The sequence below is a fragment of the Bombus flavifrons genome, chromosome 2 (assembly GCF_040668555.2).
Source record: "Bombus flavifrons isolate JBK064 chromosome 2, iyBomFlav1_principal, whole genome shotgun sequence".
Classification (NCBI taxonomy): domain Eukaryota; kingdom Metazoa; phylum Arthropoda; class Insecta; order Hymenoptera; family Apidae; genus Bombus; species Bombus flavifrons.
Genome location: NC_138443.1, coordinates 15,511,395 through 15,527,910, shown reverse-complemented (window position 1 = coordinate 15,527,910; position 16,516 = coordinate 15,511,395). Strand labels below are relative to the sequence as shown.

Here is a 16,516-nt window from a genome sequence, read left to right as displayed (position 1 = left end):
TCAACAATGTTTCATAAACTGTCTCAGTGCATGTTTAATATATAGCAAAATAATAATATAATACTGCTTAAATATTACGTTCTGAATCTTTATGTACCTACCACTTTCACATTTGCATTATAATACTTGTTATTAACTTCAGTTCCACCAAATGGATAGATATTTTTATTCAAAATATTGATGTTTATAAATTTTTAATTATTCTTAAATTTTATGTTCATATATCAGTGTCTCAAATAGCTTGAACTATTCTCATTACTTCAAATATTGAATAAAATGTTCATTGAGAATTTCTGTAGAAGATTGTAAGTATTTTGTTATCAATTTTTATCATTTGCTTGATTTGTTACAAACGATCAAATCATTGTAAATATACTTCTTCACAAATTATAAGTTTTAAGTATTTAAAGAAACTGGCAAGATATAGCTAGTTTCCTATCCCATTCCTCATAGTCTTTTTAAAGAAAGGTAACATTAATTTATAACCTTTAATGATAAGTAATTAATAATAATCAATGAGGTGTAAATCGAGCAGTTAGTATAGTGTAAATTTTAGATTCTAAAAAATGGGAAAAAGTTCAAGGAGATTATAATACATTTTGAGGAAGGTGGCGTTTCACGCGACACAGGTATATTGATTGTGTGTGTAGGGTGGCCGGCATGAGTAAAGGCCGACGAATGGGACATAATTTTCGTAACGGCTCTTTGCGAAACTTAAAACTGTTCGGGTAGACTGAACGATGAGCATGAATGTGAGATGATGCCAGGCACGTCTCGCAAATTGGGAACTTCGAACGGTGGTAAAAACCGACTTCCTTTCAATTGTTTTTAATCTTTCTACACAATATCGATGTCGATGTTTCTGTCAAGGCTGGCAGATGTTTAATATATCTTCGCGATTCGATACGATCAAGAGATGCAAAGTGTATCAACAACATTTTTAATGCACGATTATTCTGATCTTAATGAAAATACATCCACGTGGCTACGTGTGTACGGAAGTGAATTTCATATCTGTTTACTACTGGATTGACAGGTGTCTATGTTCTGTTAGTTTTGAACGACGACTATTAATAAATAATTATTATTGTATAGCATTACACATTGATTTTAAAAGATTAAAGAACATTCGTTATATTGCTTTTGTTCTATTTATATTGATAAATATTTGTAAATAATGTTGCTTAAGATAAGTTGTTCATGTAGAAATAAAACGTTTATTTTGTAAACATTCGTATTTTTGTTATATACATATATATACATATAGATATCTTTTGAATAATATTATGTTTGTGAGAAAACTTATTTTCTATTAGTTGATAATTTTACTTTAGTATCTATCAAGTTCTTTTTATTTTGTTGACAGAATACATATAACTTCTGTATTGGTAAAGTGATATATATAGGCAAAGTATATACCTTTTACATGTAAAAATCTTTATTTATTAAATAGGCCCTGAGTGGGACACTTTAATGGAGGTTCACCATGAACCAATTGAAAAAAACTATAAGTTACTGGAAGAAATTGGAAAGTAAGTCATCATACAATGTACAGTTTGCATTTATAATAAATATATGAAATTACAAATCTACATATTTATAATTTACAGAGGACAGTTTGCAATAGTACGGAAATGTATGGAAATAAAGACTGGAGAGTTTTATGCTGCCAAAATTATGAGAAAAAGACGAGTTGCCAGAGGTGTGGCAGCTGAAGACATTGGTAGATATTTTTGCATATTTGATAATACTTTTCTTACATAAATAATTGTTGAATTTTTGTTTTAGCTCGAGAAGCAGGTTTATTAGCACGACTAAGACATCCAAATATTGTTTCATTGCACAAAGTTGTTGACACAGGCACAACAGTTGTTTTACTTTTAGAATTAATTTCAGGAGGAGAACTTTTTCATTGGGTACCATCTGGTGAATTAGAAGCTGCACATGTGGTTTGTAATTTTTTTTTAGTAAATGTAATTTAAAATAACTAATATAAAACAAATACTCAACAATGTAAATTTGTATAGGTTCGTCAAGTTTTAATGGCTCTTAGTCATTTACATTCTCATCAAGTTGCTCATTTAGATATCAAACCTGAAAATATCCTGTTATCAACTCCACCACCAATGCCAAATATAAAATTAATAGGTAAGTTATTACATTAAGGTTTACATGTGAATTGTTTAAAACATGTAACAAAAATTTGTGTATTTCAATATACAGATCTAGGTCTTTCACATCGATTAGTACCTGGATCTGAACACAGAGCATTATTTGGTACACCTGAGTTTGTTGCTCCTGAAATTGTAAATTATGAACCACTCAGTTTGGGAACTGATCTTTGGGCAGTTGGTGTTTTAACATATATTCTCTTAAGTGGTGCATCACCATTTCTAGGTGAAGATAAACAAGAAACTTATGCAAATGTTGCTGCTTGTCAATATCAGTTTGACAATGAATATTTCAGTACAGTATCTGAAATTGCCAAAGATTTCATACGATCCTTGTTGATCAAGGATCCAAAGTAAGTATGAGAAATTTAGAAGCAGTGTTAGAAAGTTTAATTTTAAGATATATAATGATTTAAAATGGAATGAAATAACAATGAAAAATTTGATTTTCAGAGAAAGAGGAACCGCAGAATCGTGCCTTAAACATCCTTGGATCCTCACGGTCTGTTCCTGAAAGCAATATTATAATTTCCTTTGTAATTGCCAGAGCTGACTATCATTTTTATTTTCTATCATTCATATTATTTTTTGATTTCTCATGAAATAATGTTTATTTATGTACATCGCATAACGAATGTTAGTAGCATTTGTACAGTTACATACCAATTATATATCATGCATATACATTATTTCTTACAGAATATACATAAGTTAAATGTAACAAATTTTTTTATTGAATATATGTACCTTAATTATTATGTTTTAGAAAATATAATTTTTTACATAGTACTATATAATATAGAAATGTTATTCATGTTGATAATTCATTTTTAAGGAAACGTTTTTATTGGCATTTGTATATAAATATATGACTTTGTGATTGTATATTGTAATGTAATTGATCATAAAACACGATATACATAAAATACATACATAATATGTGCATAAAATAATATAGTATTGAATAGTTGTGTTTGTTTGTTTTTCTATAGGAATCAGAAGCCTCTCAAGGTCTTGGTGGAGCAATGATCAGTGCCGTTAAACGAGGCTGTGTTGAAGCTGTGTCTCAGTTACTATTGCAAGGAGCACCATTGAATGTGAAAGATTCTGTAAGATTCTTTTCGCTATATACGTCCAAATGTAATATAAATAAAGTGTGAATAATTTTGTTTTTTAAACAGAAAGAAGATACGCTTTTACATATAGCTTGTGAAGCAGGTGATGAAGGAATGGTAACTTTTTTAATAGAGAATGGAATAGACTTGGATACACCGAACAAGAAAGGCTTAACACCACTACATGTGGCTGCCAGATATGGTTTCATTAATCTTGTTAGACATTTGTGCCTTGCTGGTTGTGATGTTGATAAAACAAATCGTGGAATTAGAGCGGATGTGACAGCAATCAAATATGGACATCCAGATATTGCATCATTGTTGGATAAGCTTCGAAATGTATGTTATTAAAATGGTCTATTTTTGTTATATTTGGTATTACATTAATGTACTTATTTAAAATTATAGCCCATTCAACGTGAAAATTATATTAAACAGTTACAACCAACACACAGACCAATAGATCGTTTACATATAAGACTCTTAGGACATTGTGCATCAGGAAAATCATCTTTAATAAATTCTTTAAAATCGGGTATTTTTAGTTTTGGATTTTTTAGAAGATCAAGAAGTCAGAATTATACTACAAAGGTATTTATTTTTAATACTTTAAATATAAAGTAAAGGTATATATTATATTTATTTGGCACATTGAGAGCGAAAATTATTTTTATTAAAACTAATTTTGTAGAGGGAACCAAGTATTGAATTAGATGTAACTAGTAAGCATGGCTCACTTAGTTTTGAGTACAGTGACAGTGAATATGAAGGTACACAAGGAGTAGAATGGAGTCGCGGTAACGTAGGTAAGGAACATAATTAAATATTCTTATTTATGATTATATGAAATTACATATATTTATAAATTTATTAATTAATAAGGTGGTGAATGTATCTTTTGGGAGTTATGTGGTCGGGAAGAATTTTTACCATCTTATCACTATGTACTCACTTTCCAACAACCTGTTGTACACCTTATTACAGTTAGTCTTAGAGAACCACTCACTATACAACTTCAGCAAGTAAAATTTTGGCTACGATTTATTTCAGATCGTATTGCGTCAACTAATTTTGGTAAGTTTAACGATCTATTTATAAGGAAAAATATAAATATTTATATATTTATTAATAAATTACATGTCTTTGTCAAATATGTTTTTGCAACAGGTTTTGGTGGCAAATATAATGATGTAAAAGTAATCTTAGTCGGTACTTATGCTCCCGAACCTCTTGCTCCAAATACAAATAGCGCAAGCCTTCTTGCCTCCCTTTTACCTTTTTTGAGAGAGTTCGCACTAATTTTGGGAGATGAACCCCAAATGGTCGCAGTGGATGCAACTAATCCTTCTAGCCCTGGTCTGAAACTTCTAAGATCTTACTTGAATAATGCGAGGATGGAATTTTTAGAGGTGAATTATGAAAGTGACCATATTTACACTTTTTACACATACTACAAAACAAATTTTTTAAAAAGTATTATTACGAGTCTCTCAGTTTTAACCGAGTTTCCATAATAACTCGTAATTAATTCTTTATTAAACTCAATCAAATTTAAGAGATTTAGATATTTGAAATTTTGAATTAAATTTTTAAGACACACCGATTTAAGTAAACTATTGCATGTCATCATACATAATATCAAATTAAGATCATTGTATGAAGATCACTTACTTTAAATTAAGAATGTAGGATGTAAATCATATGTGAATATGTTATTGCATTAGTATATTGATGATAATTTCTTGTGAAATGAGAAAGATATTTAAGGGTGTAAACATATTTGAATATTTATGATTTACATCTAGGAATCTCAGTTCAACACGAAAATCTACAATCATTTCATGCTTGGTTGCACGAGCGACTCGTTTAGTAAAAAAAAGGTCAATTGATATATCACTAAAAAATTGATGCCAAATATACAAAATATTAAAAGGTTTAGGTTCAGCTTAATATATTTGTGTACATAATTATACTTCCACATCTTTTTACAGGGATATCGCCAGTGTTTGTACAGCATGCAATAAATGTGTGCATTAACATTTTCAAAACGATTCTGATCAGAATCGAGTCATTTCATTTGCATAGTGCCAATTACATTTAAACGATTCACGTCTCTTTGATTTCAAATCCCGCAATGTTAATACTATGTTGAACAAAGCATTCATTCCTAAATATGATGCAATCCTTTTTGTTGAAGTTATGATTCAGTAAATCCATGGTCATTTCATGATGCATGGTTGATTTAATATATATGTATAAGTAATTAAGCTCACCAAATATAATACTTTGTATTATCCATAATTTTCGATTAAAATAATTATTTGCGACATTTAATCAAGCACATTCTCTAAAAAACAAGTATTATAAGTAAAATTTCTCAAATCTGCTGTCACTTTATCACATAATCAATTTACTAACGACATATATTTTAGTTGCTGATTATTTGGTCATTAACGTTTATTAACATCAGCCTTACTGCATGCAATGCATGATGTAGGAAGGACCGGAAGTTGCAGAAAGTATTCTCCGACGTGACACGCCGCGGGCTGCGGCCTCGTACGTGCCCTTGGCGAATCTTGATAAACAGGTCGAACTATTTCTCAATTCCTTTGATAAAAGTGATGCGTATAATGAAGCTGTAATTTATTTAATAATTACTCTAATGCTTTATCCCATTAATACATACGTGCACTACTGTCCAATGCAATTAAGAAACTACTCTTGTATATATTTTCTGCATCAGTGTATTATTTAATACTTTTCCCTTGTATTTTATTGTTAAAGATTCCATAATTTTATTATAGAGTGCACTAGTGTGGACTGGTCTTGCTGAATCTTGGAGATCGTACATGCAATCATTAGAAGTACCTCCAGTTATGCTAACACAGGAGGAATTTTTGAAGGAAGTGAGAAAAATTAATCCATTAGTTTCCTTAGAGCACTGTAGACACCTTGGCTTACAATTACAGGTTTCTGTTCCTACTGTTGTATCTTTTCCATTTAGTTTTTGTTCTTGATACATTAATTAAGATTTAATCTTCAGAATTTAGGAGAATGTATGCTTCTTCCTGGGAATTTAGTAGTTTTAAGTCCAGAATGGTTTTGGCAGGATGTAATAAATTGGCAGTTAAGCCTAGAACAGAGAGGACGTCTTGGTGGTCGTACTACAGGGGTTTATGCTTTAGAAGATTTTCAGGCTCGTTGTCCTTGTCCTGCAGGACAAGCTTTACAAGCTTTACAGGCTGTAAATTTATGTGTGCCGGTATGTATTTAAATGTCTGCATTTTATTCATAAGATAAATTTATGTTACTTTATTTCAGTGCGAGGTGGATGACGATGAAGTAGAATATGAAATACCATGTTTAAATCTCGTCGAGCGTTTACCAGGATTATGGGAACCATGGAAATCTTGCTCCAATGTTTTACCTCATACTGGTCTTCGCCTTTCTCCATCTGAAGCACCCTTATATCATTTGACTGCAGTATTTCCACATTTACAAGTATGTAAAAATAACAAGCACTTATGTAATTTTATAATTGTAATCACATTTTTGATAATGATGCTATATAGGCACAATTGAGGAAAATTACACAAACATGGGATCCATCAAATTCAGATTTATATCAATGGTGGAGAGGATCAAAATTATGTATTGGTCCTTGTGAAAGTATTATTACTTTCGAAGAAGAAGAACAGAGTTGTATAGAGATAAGAGTACGTGGACCGCGAGGTACCAGTGCTCAATGTTTCGCCCTTTTCAGCATTATTCTCGATGCTATTGAAACAACGATTGAATTAGTTGCTCCTGGCATGTTACTTGAAAGACATTGGTTAAGCCCTAGTCAACTTCGGGAATATGATGAAGTTAGTTATCTAATAATAGTTAAATAAGAAAGTAACGCAATATAAAAAAGGTGTACTTAATGTTTTTTTATGAAATTTTGTAGGTAATACATTCTTGGGAACCAGCACCAGTTATATCAGCTTTAATTGATAAAGGCCTTGAAGAAGCAACACTCAAAAATCCTTTAAATGGTCAAGAAGAAACTGTATGGGAAATAGTAGGTTGTGGACTACCTTTAATAGAAAGTTGTCTTCCTGGACCAAAGCAACCAATAAAACAAATCAAGTCTGCTGTACAAAGAAGATTGGCGCAAATGCTCGATCCCCCCGATCATCATGGAAGAGATTGGTGTTTACTTGCTGTGAGACTAGGTTTGGGAGATCGAGTCGCGCAACTAGATAGTACAGTAGACAGTCCAACGTTAAGGTGAGACAAATTTGTAGTAATTATTTATTATAATCCTGAGCAGCTAATCATGTATTCCGTGCAATTTATTATTTGATAGATTGCTTAACACGGCAGGTGCTGATTGCACCATAGGATCTTTAATACAACAACTACGAGCTCTTGATCGGGAAGATGCTGTACATCTTTTGCTCTCTTATACACCGACATATATATTGTCAACAGCTGCAGACTCTGAAACAGGATCTAATCTTTCTAGATGACAATGTTGCATTTATCAATGGTGCATTAATACTTTTTGAGGAAGATGCATTTCTGAAGGAAACTTTTATCCTCATTATGAGTTTGATAGACTTATTACGTCACCGCTTCCGCCCAATATAAACTGTGCATTGCTCTTTAAGCTAAGTACATACATAATAGTACATTCCTTGTGTACATCTTTAGAAATGCACATGCACCCATGTGTACTTTTATATCAAAATATTACAGCACATTTTAAGCGGCACAAAATTCTTTTAATATATTCTTTTTAATATATACATACACACACACACACACATACACACACACGCGCGCGCGCACACACACACATATAGTTAAAATGTTGCATAAGTTGCATAAATTTCTGTCCTTTCTTATGAGCTCTTATAATTCTAAAAAAGATATCATAATTTAAGTATACTTGTTAGCATAAAATATATTTATAATTCTGTGTTTTTGTTAGGTTTGCAAATATTTACTTAAGGAGATATATATAAAACGAAGTTTTAATTTATAATATTTAGAATCTTTTTAGTTGTGAAACATTTGTAAGCATTTGTATTGTGATATTATATTGTATGATTAACTACATTTCTAATCAAATTTCTTAAGTAAATTTGTATTAGACAGAATAATTCTAAATATTACACATAAAACACATTTACACATTATATAATACGATATTATCGTATTTGATACTAATATTGTTTTGAAAGCTTTACTTGATATGCATATATATTATATGTCTTGCCAAAACTCAGTGTCAATATACGCTGCTTTTTATGATATTTAGAAACTATTTATGTGAAAAAAGGGGTGAAACAGTTCGCACAATTGTTTGCTTTTGGTAAATTTATGGAAGCTCCATTCTTATATGGACATTTTTTACTAAATCAACATTCCTAAAATATTTATTATGTGCCATAAACGAGATTTGCTCATTTATACTTATATAAAAAAAAAAACGTTGGAACGTTCTCTAAAAATTTCTAAATTTCTAAATTTCTAAATTTCTAAACTGATCCTTCTGCTGATGTTCGTGGAAATAAAACACTTTCTTATTAACGATTTGAAGCTTACGATACAAAGGATCATTGTTCAAAACAATCTCAAATAATGACAATGGATTTTGACATAAGATATTATTCATGTTTTATAGGCACAAAAATATTACACGAGGCGCACTGTTCATGTGCAACGCACATGGATGTATATATATCATTAAAAACACTTGCTGTTCATCGAAAAACTATTCTTTGAACATATCTATTGTGTATTAACTTTATCCAGTGAACACTGCTTATACATAATGTGTTGAATAGGATATGATTTTCATTCCCATATGACATAATACAATGTTTGATACGAATCTCAAATGTATGGGAATAATTGAACATGATATGAATATAAGAACAAGACAAAAGTAGTGTATCTAGTTATAAAATATCTAAAAAGTTAGTTCTAATTTGCTCTTGTAAAATGTATCTAAGATACTTCTGTTATCTCTGTGTTCTATGCGTATGTATTTACTATACAATGAACATTTACTATGATGTTGTGTGATACATGAATTGTCTAATATTTTGGTACTGAATCATCTTTTTGATTTTGGAATTTGGTCTTAAGTTTGCATTCTTTTATGCACTGTGTTCATCATGCATTTATACATCGACGTTTGAAATATTAAACGTTTTAATATTGTACATTACATAGAGAATTGTTTTCGTAATGCGTACGTTAAGTTACAGACGAACATTTACTTTTGAAAATTTTGTATTGTTAATTAATTATTTAGTAAAAAGGACATTTTGCAGAATGGGAAATTGAAAAATATAATAAATATAATTACAATCGGTCTTTATTTATACCTTGTGAAAAATAGAAATATAGTAATATTGATTTTTTTGAACTTTGTAGTATTTACAATTTTCTAGTTTTTATAATAACCTGGGTGTTTATTGAAAATTGCTCTTTTTAAACCTTTTAAAATCATAATTGAGAGATCATGTCTGATCAATGACATCATTGAGAGACTGTATTCTCCATGCTATAATCAAAATTGATATTGAAATAATCTACTAGTGTCGTAAAACAATTCTGAATATAAGAAAAGAAAAAAGAAAAGATAAACGAACTGCAAAGTGTCGAAAAGTTGCGTTCAATTTTGTTCATCGCGTAATGACTTAATAAGTTGTATTTATATTTCTTATCCATACCTTTGTAAAAATGGTCGATAATAATAGGAGTGAATATACATTCTGAATGAAAAAACGTACATGCTGCGCATTTATTTGTAACGACAAGCGATGAAAAATATACTAGCTGAACGAGATGTGTAATTATTCCTTTTATACAAGGAAAGATGTCAATAAAGCCATGTTGCTTCATAGATGTATTTTAATTTATCATGAGCCCAACTAATCCTTTCATAAGTTCAACTTTCTATAAGAAAGTAACATTTTCGATATAAGCATAAAAAAATATTAATACGAAGTATATTAAATAGAGTATATGTGTATTTCACTATGATCGATAGTAAATATACTTTATTAAATTAATATATGCAGCTACAAAGAATTTTATTTTAATATATAAAAGAATTAACGTACCGTTTTGGATGATCAAGACGACAGAATTCCCGCGTTTACAACGTGTAATGCACGTTGTAGTGAACGACATCGATTCGATGGATCGACAGGGGTCGCCGTTGGGAGCGGGAAAATACAAATATTAGAAAGACAACGTGGACGATATGGCGCGAAATTAGACATTTTTCAAGATAACGGAGAACGGGAGAATGTTTATCTCGGTATGGTATTTATGTAGACTAGGTTACGTAGCCGACAGGAAACAAGAACGGAATTCCTTCGAGCCGAGAATAGCATAAGGGAGGTGGAGATCGCGTTTCGTTGGTAGTCAGTGCGACGAGCAGCAATCAGCCAGTAAAGAGCCGAGATAAAATCGGGACGACAGCCAACAAGGCGACAAGCAATTATAGAATTGGATTGGATCGAGAAGTTCGAGGAGGCCTGCGACGCCGGTTTCGTTTTATTTTAGCTTAGCTTTCGAAGGCATCCGGTTGTGCATTCTCATCGCGGATCGTCGCCACGATTACAGTGAGTGTTGTCCCCCTTTTAACTCTAACTTGTCTTTTCTTTCGCGCTATTTGTTATTAAATGTTGCTTACCGGTGAGTAGCAACAACGGCTTGGGTGCCGTATGAGAGCTAAATCGCTCGTTTTTCATATCGTGCATCGTCGAACGATACTGGCTGAAGTAAGTACTTCGTTTCGTATTCGTATAAACTATATCAAGTTTAAATGTGCTACTGCATCGTTTTTTATTAAAAAGAAACAGGTTAGAGATATTTTTCGTTACTCTTCGCGAGCGTATTTCTCATGGCGGTTCGATTTTGTAGTAGCGTTAGCTTAATTGTAGATATGCAGTAGATACGGCGCGATTATAGTCAGACCAAAGCAGAGTAACGCTACTTTTAATTTGAACGTTGTTATATTATCAACTTGTATTTATTCCTGATTAAAGATTAAAATAAGAAGTAGACTAAATAACAATTCACGAATTTATAATGTTACAGATGCAACTTTGATTAATGATAATTAATAATAATAGTGTACTGACAAATTACGCGTTACGTTAGTGTAATATTAATAAATCAGTTTATATATATATATATATCAACATTAATGAATTTATTAGGTTTAAACTGCCGACAAAGAATAAGCAATAAGAGGGGAGAAAAACACAGACTATCATCATGGAGGCGATTAAAAAGAAGATTGCGGCGCTGAAGCAGGAGATGGACGCCGCTAATGAAAAAGTCGAAGCAAATGAAGCGAAAGCAAGATCAGAGAACTTTCGAGCGGATAAGCTGAACGACGATGTAAGGGATTTACAGAAGAAGCTGGCGCAGCTTGAACGAGATTACGGAATTACCAAGACGAATTTAGAGCAATCCACTGCCGACTTGGAGCAATGTGAAAAATCTTGGTCTAAGGTGCGTAAAGACATGTGCCATATTGATTTACGAAAGTCGATATTGTGTAATTGATGAATGATGTTAATAGGCAGAGCAAGATCGAACTACGTTGACTAAAAGGGTACAAGAGATCGAGGCAACGTTAACGAAGAAAGAAGAGTTGCGTCTTTCTGCTCAATTGAAACTTGCACGTGCGACAGAACTTGCGGACGATGCTCAAAGGTTTATATTACAGTTTACTGAAATGCTTTTAATAAGCGATAAATAAATATCGTTCGTCTTAGCAGATATTCTTTGTCATATTTTATATCTCTATTATCAGATAACTTAGAGAATTTTTATTAAAATTTAAGTAACGTATTGTAAAGAAATATTCTTAGGGTAGATGAATTTGTCGAATAATATTTTGACACATCATAAACTCTATAATTACAATGTTTGAATGCGTGAATAATAAACGAATCTTTCTTTTTGTCGCAGAATGTGCAAAGTACTAGAAGACAGAAGTCGGCTGGACGAAGAGCGCATGGAGAAATTAATGCACGAATTGAAAGATGCAAGATTAATCGCCGAAGATGCGGACGCAAAGTCTGACGAAATATCGAAGAAGTTGCAATTCGTTGAAGAAGAACTGGAAGGCGCTGAGGAGAGAGTCAAAACCAGCGAGGCGTTTGTATAATTATGTTACTCTCTTTTTTCCACGATTCCCATACCATTTTCTTTATACGTTTAAACGCATTTGCAGAAAAATCGTAGAACGAGAGGACGAGCTTTTCATTGTGCAAAATATAGTAAAATCTTTAGAAGTATCCGAGGAAAAGGTAATCATCCTTTACGAACTATGTATAGTATGTAAATTTTAAAGTAGCAAAAATCGATCAACTCAAAGAAGTTTCCTTATCATATATTTCGTATTACAAATCAGTGTTAAATTTTTTAACATACTTTTACATATTAAAAATTATTCATTTAGGCTAATCAACGAGTGGAAGAATTTAAAGTACAACTAAAACAGTTAAAGAAAAAATTGAGAGAGGCCGAGAAACGCGCCGTCCATGCTGAAAGAACGGTGAAGAAGTTGTTGAAGGATGTCGATATGAAGGAAGGTAGGGTGTTTAGTAGATAAAGACCTACCTTTTTTTCGAAGGCAATATTTTTCAACGATCGCTGTGTTTTAGACGAACTGAGAGAAGAAAAGGAGAAATATAAGGCAGTCTGCGACGACATGGACGCCACATTCGCAGAAATGACAGGATATTAAGGCCACAGAAACGGACGGAGTTCCTTTTATTTTGCTATTCTGAGCTTCTTCCGCTTATTCGCTACATTTAATAATGGACATCAGTCGGCTGTACTCAGCTACGCTGATTTGACTCGACTCGTTATAGTGTACCGTTAAAAAAAGCTTTCAATGGTGCTTCAAACATAATTTGCTATGCGAAATTGTGCAATTAACATAGCAATTAGAGAGCGTACACTGTACTAGTTTTCCGTTAATGTAATGCTTTGCTTCAAGCTTAACACTCTATAAAAGCTTCGGGCCCAGAGATGATTGGACTGATGGTGTTATAGTTGCTTCAGAAACAAATAGTCTCTTTTTGATAGAATTAACGGCATCGCCTATTTTTCTTTCAGAGACGTTGAAGAGGAGTCGGTGAATATGAATGCAAGCTCGATACTGCATCCTCTTTTTATCACTGTACGCCAAATCTGTATTTTCAATAAACGGTATTTAAAAAAAAGAATTCTTCATCGTAGTATGATTTATGAATTAATTCAATACCTTGTTAAATCCTGTCAAATAAAAATAATATGAAAAGCATAAAGAAAACGTATACAGGGATAAACGACATCTCTTTTATGATTAATAACTGGGAAACAGAAACATAACTTAAACTATATACTGCTAACTTTTTATAGATAAATTTCTAATTGCATATTCTCATATTATAAAAGAGAGACGTAATCGGGTAAGATTTTATTTTTCACCTTTTAAAACATTTCTTATCTCTTTTTTTTAATAAATTAGTAGTTTTTAATAAATGCATTTGCAGATAGAGAACGGTCTGTAGAATAGTTCTATCGTATCGAGTAATTTTTTTTATATGCATAATGCGATAAAAACTGTATAAACTTTTTTAGCAACAATATTTTAGGATTTGTATGTTCGTTAATGCTCGAATCCTCAGCTTTGTGTCAATTGAACTATTGGAAGAGCATAAACGTCTAGAGAAGTCGAGGAATTCGTTTGCGTCTAACTAAAGAAACTGACTATTAGGTTCTTTTGCATTTCTTTGAGTCTATAAAGCATTGTCCTCGTCGGTCACGGAGTGCAGTAACCCGCGAGCTTTGCTTTGAAAGACCGTGCAATCATATTATCTTTACGAATTTTATTTTTAATATATTAATACGTAAGATCATAATTCTTTCACAAATAGGGTGAAACGTTTTGTTCGACGTTCTGTTTTAATGTAGTGTGAAAGTGTTTTAAATGGACTAATAATAGCCTTAGAATTAGTGTAATATCGGAGTAGTAAAAAAGTGTTTCCAATATATGAACTTTTGACGCAACTAAGTTCCCTAATTTTCAATACTTAATCGTTCCTTCTTTAAAATATCGATTTATGTGTGTCGAATATTCCCGTTTTTATTAAATTTTCCAACATCTATCTGTACAATTAGAACAATGTTCTCTTTTACATTTGAATTCTTCTATTTATAAAATATTTATTACTCTTAAAGAAGAATGGAGAAAAAATACTCCAAGATTTAATCAAAAATATTTCAAGAATTCGAGAAATTCATAGAAATACTTTTTATATGTAGATTGCACATCAATAGTGTGCATACCTTGATTAAAATCTTTTAATCAATTAAGATGATTCATAGTAGAATATTAACGTTTTTGCATTATCGAACAACGATCCAGATTTTATTAAAAGAAAACAGAGTTTCGTTGATAAAAGATTTATTGATCGAATTTTTCATATAGCTTCGCGTCGAAACGTCGGTCGTTGTGATGAACGCGATTAAGAAACGCCTGCAAACGTTGAAAATCGAGAAGGATCTGGCGATGGACAGAGCCGATCTATGCGATCAACAGGCGAAGGAGGCGAATCGGCGAGAAGAAAAGCTGAAGGACGAAGTTCGGGAACTGGCGAAGAAACTGGTGCAGATGGAACGCGACTTGGAACTGAGCAAAGCTCAGTTGGAAAAGTCGAATAGAGATCTCGAGCAAAAAGAGAGAGTTTATATCGTGGTTGGTGATTTGTAGAAACATAAAATCTTCTTTCAATACATTCCATAAATATTATAAATTAAAATAATTCTATTCCGATAAAAATTAATTTTTCATACGGGATAATGATCATTTTTACGAAACGTAAGAATAATTAAAGATAATCTTTACGAATGACAACAGACGCAATCGGAGTTGGCGGTTCTGAACAGAAAGATGCAGCAGTGCTTGCAGAATTTGGAAAAATCGGAGGAACGCCGTTTGACGGCTCAAGCAAAATTGGCACAAGCGATGGAGACCGCGGAAGACGCGAAACGGTTTGTCCTGTGTGAAAGAAGACGAAAAGAATTTGATTAGCGTTTAAGATTTTGTTCGTAGTAAATTGTTGCTTTTAGCATCTGCAAAGTTTTGGAGAACAGAAGTAAACAGGACGAGGAAAGGATGGATCAACTGATGGCGCAGTTGAAGGAGGCGAGGTTGATCGCTGAAGATGCTGATACAAAATCGGACGAGATCTCGAGGAAATTGGCTTTCGTCGAAGATGAATTGGAAGCGGCTGAAGAAAGAGTGAAATCGAGCGAGGCGTATGTAGGACGAATCGTAAATCATTTTATGATAATTTTTTACAAATTCTAGTTCCATGTACCGTAAGTAATTTCGTGCAATGATTCACAGCAAGATAATGGAACGAGAGGACGAATTGTTCATCGTTGGTAACATATTGAAATCTTTAGAAGTATCTGAAGAAAAGGTAATAATATATTATTTATCAAATATTTTTTGAATATTTATTAAAAACAACATTAAATAATAAAGTATCTTTTTTATATTTGAGAAAAATATTTATTAATCGACGCTATAATATCGTATAATCAACTTCTTGATGGTTAAAAGATCTTAAAACAAAGTGTAAAAAATTGAAGTTAATAGCTAGTTAAAGATTCCCATTTTGGAAATTTTGTAGGCTAATCAAAGGGTAGAGGAATTTAAAACACAGCTGAAGGAGTTGAAAGTGAAATTGAAAGCTGCTGAAAAAAGAGCCATCATCGCGGAGAAGATGGTTAAAGTGTTTTCGAAAGAGTTGGATGCAAGAGAAGGTATTTTTTACAATTCTTTTCATACTTTTTAGTGAAGACCTCCCTTGTCTGTATCTACTGTCACGCTTTTGTTTTTCAGACTTCTTATTCAGAGAGAAAGAGAAATACAAATACATCTGCGACGACATGGATTCCACGTTTGCTGAACTCACCGGATATTAGTCAAACTTTTGTAATATCGAACTCTGCTATTTTCTACGCCAGTGTATCCATATTGTATCTTTTCTATTAAAAGCCATGCTCGAACTTACTCATTCACGTATTTAAATTCAATCATAGAGTGTAAAGTAATCTTCGCTAATTAATTAATCCGTTAACCGAGTCGTTTTTTAATCAGACACTCTCGTAATCTCAAAGTTGAAGCTTAATAAAGATCAATTTGAA

At 32.1% G+C, this 16,516-nt stretch overlaps 3 protein-coding genes and 1 long non-coding RNA gene across 10 annotated transcripts; 3 read left to right on the top strand and 1 right to left on the bottom strand.

The window, feature by feature from the left end:
* Positions 1–511: 511 nt before the first annotated feature.
* On the top strand, positions 512–10,190 carry LOC138187143 (death-associated protein kinase 1). 5 transcript variants are annotated; one of them, XM_069127633.1, is made up of 21 exons: positions 512–800; positions 871–1,049; positions 1,454–1,532; positions 1,611–1,723; positions 1,789–1,949; positions 2,028–2,148; positions 2,224–2,524; positions 2,625–2,673; positions 3,164–3,280; positions 3,353–3,625; positions 3,695–3,877; positions 3,978–4,092; positions 4,169–4,360; positions 4,454–4,695; positions 5,784–5,873; positions 6,091–6,255; positions 6,330–6,548; positions 6,608–6,787; positions 6,859–7,152; positions 7,236–7,558; positions 7,638–10,190. In XM_069127633.1, the coding sequence occupies exons 2-21, from the start codon at positions 1,043–1,045 to the stop codon at positions 7,798–7,800; spliced, it is 3,387 nt and encodes a 1,128-aa protein (XP_068983734.1). In that variant the 5' UTR covers positions 512–800; positions 871–1,042; the 3' UTR covers positions 7,801–10,190. The 5 variants fall into 5 exon arrangements, with proteins under 5 accessions (XP_068983734.1, XP_068983725.1, XP_068983749.1 ...); XM_069127624.1 differs by lacking the exon at positions 871–1,049; XM_069127648.1 differs by having other exon boundaries at positions 512–1,036; positions 1,367–1,532.
* Positions 9,642–10,715, bottom strand: LOC138187185 (uncharacterized). The gene is made up of 2 exons (XR_011175121.1): positions 10,411–10,715; positions 9,642–10,243 (listed from the first exon to the last, which is right to left on the bottom strand). It is a non-coding gene; the product is annotated as an uncharacterized LOC138187185 (long non-coding RNA).
* Positions 10,716–10,738: 23 nt separating this feature from the next.
* Positions 10,739–13,542, top strand: LOC138187172 (tropomyosin-2). Of its 3 annotated transcripts, XM_069127695.1 has the most exons (8): positions 10,739–10,917; positions 10,999–11,076; positions 11,518–11,815; positions 11,886–12,019; positions 12,278–12,466; positions 12,543–12,618; positions 12,771–12,903; positions 12,976–13,542. In XM_069127695.1, the coding sequence occupies exons 3-8, from the start codon at positions 11,576–11,578 to the stop codon at positions 13,056–13,058; spliced, it is 855 nt and encodes a 284-aa protein (XP_068983796.1). In that variant the 5' UTR covers positions 10,739–10,917; positions 10,999–11,076; positions 11,518–11,575; the 3' UTR covers positions 13,059–13,542. The 3 variants fall into 3 exon arrangements, with proteins under 3 accessions (XP_068983796.1, XP_068983778.1, XP_068983787.1); XM_069127677.1 differs by lacking the exon at positions 10,999–11,076; XM_069127686.1 differs by lacking the exon at positions 10,739–10,917 and having other exon boundaries at positions 10,924–11,076.
* Positions 13,543–14,816: 1,274 nt separating this feature from the next.
* On the top strand, positions 14,817–16,294 carry LOC138189573 (tropomyosin-2). Its single transcript, XM_069131600.1, has 6 exons — positions 14,817–15,056; positions 15,219–15,352; positions 15,431–15,619; positions 15,711–15,786; positions 16,000–16,132; positions 16,212–16,294. The coding sequence occupies exons 1-6, from the start codon at positions 14,817–14,819 to the stop codon at positions 16,292–16,294; spliced, it is 855 nt and encodes a 284-aa protein (XP_068987701.1).
* Positions 16,295–16,516: the final 222 nt, after the last annotated feature.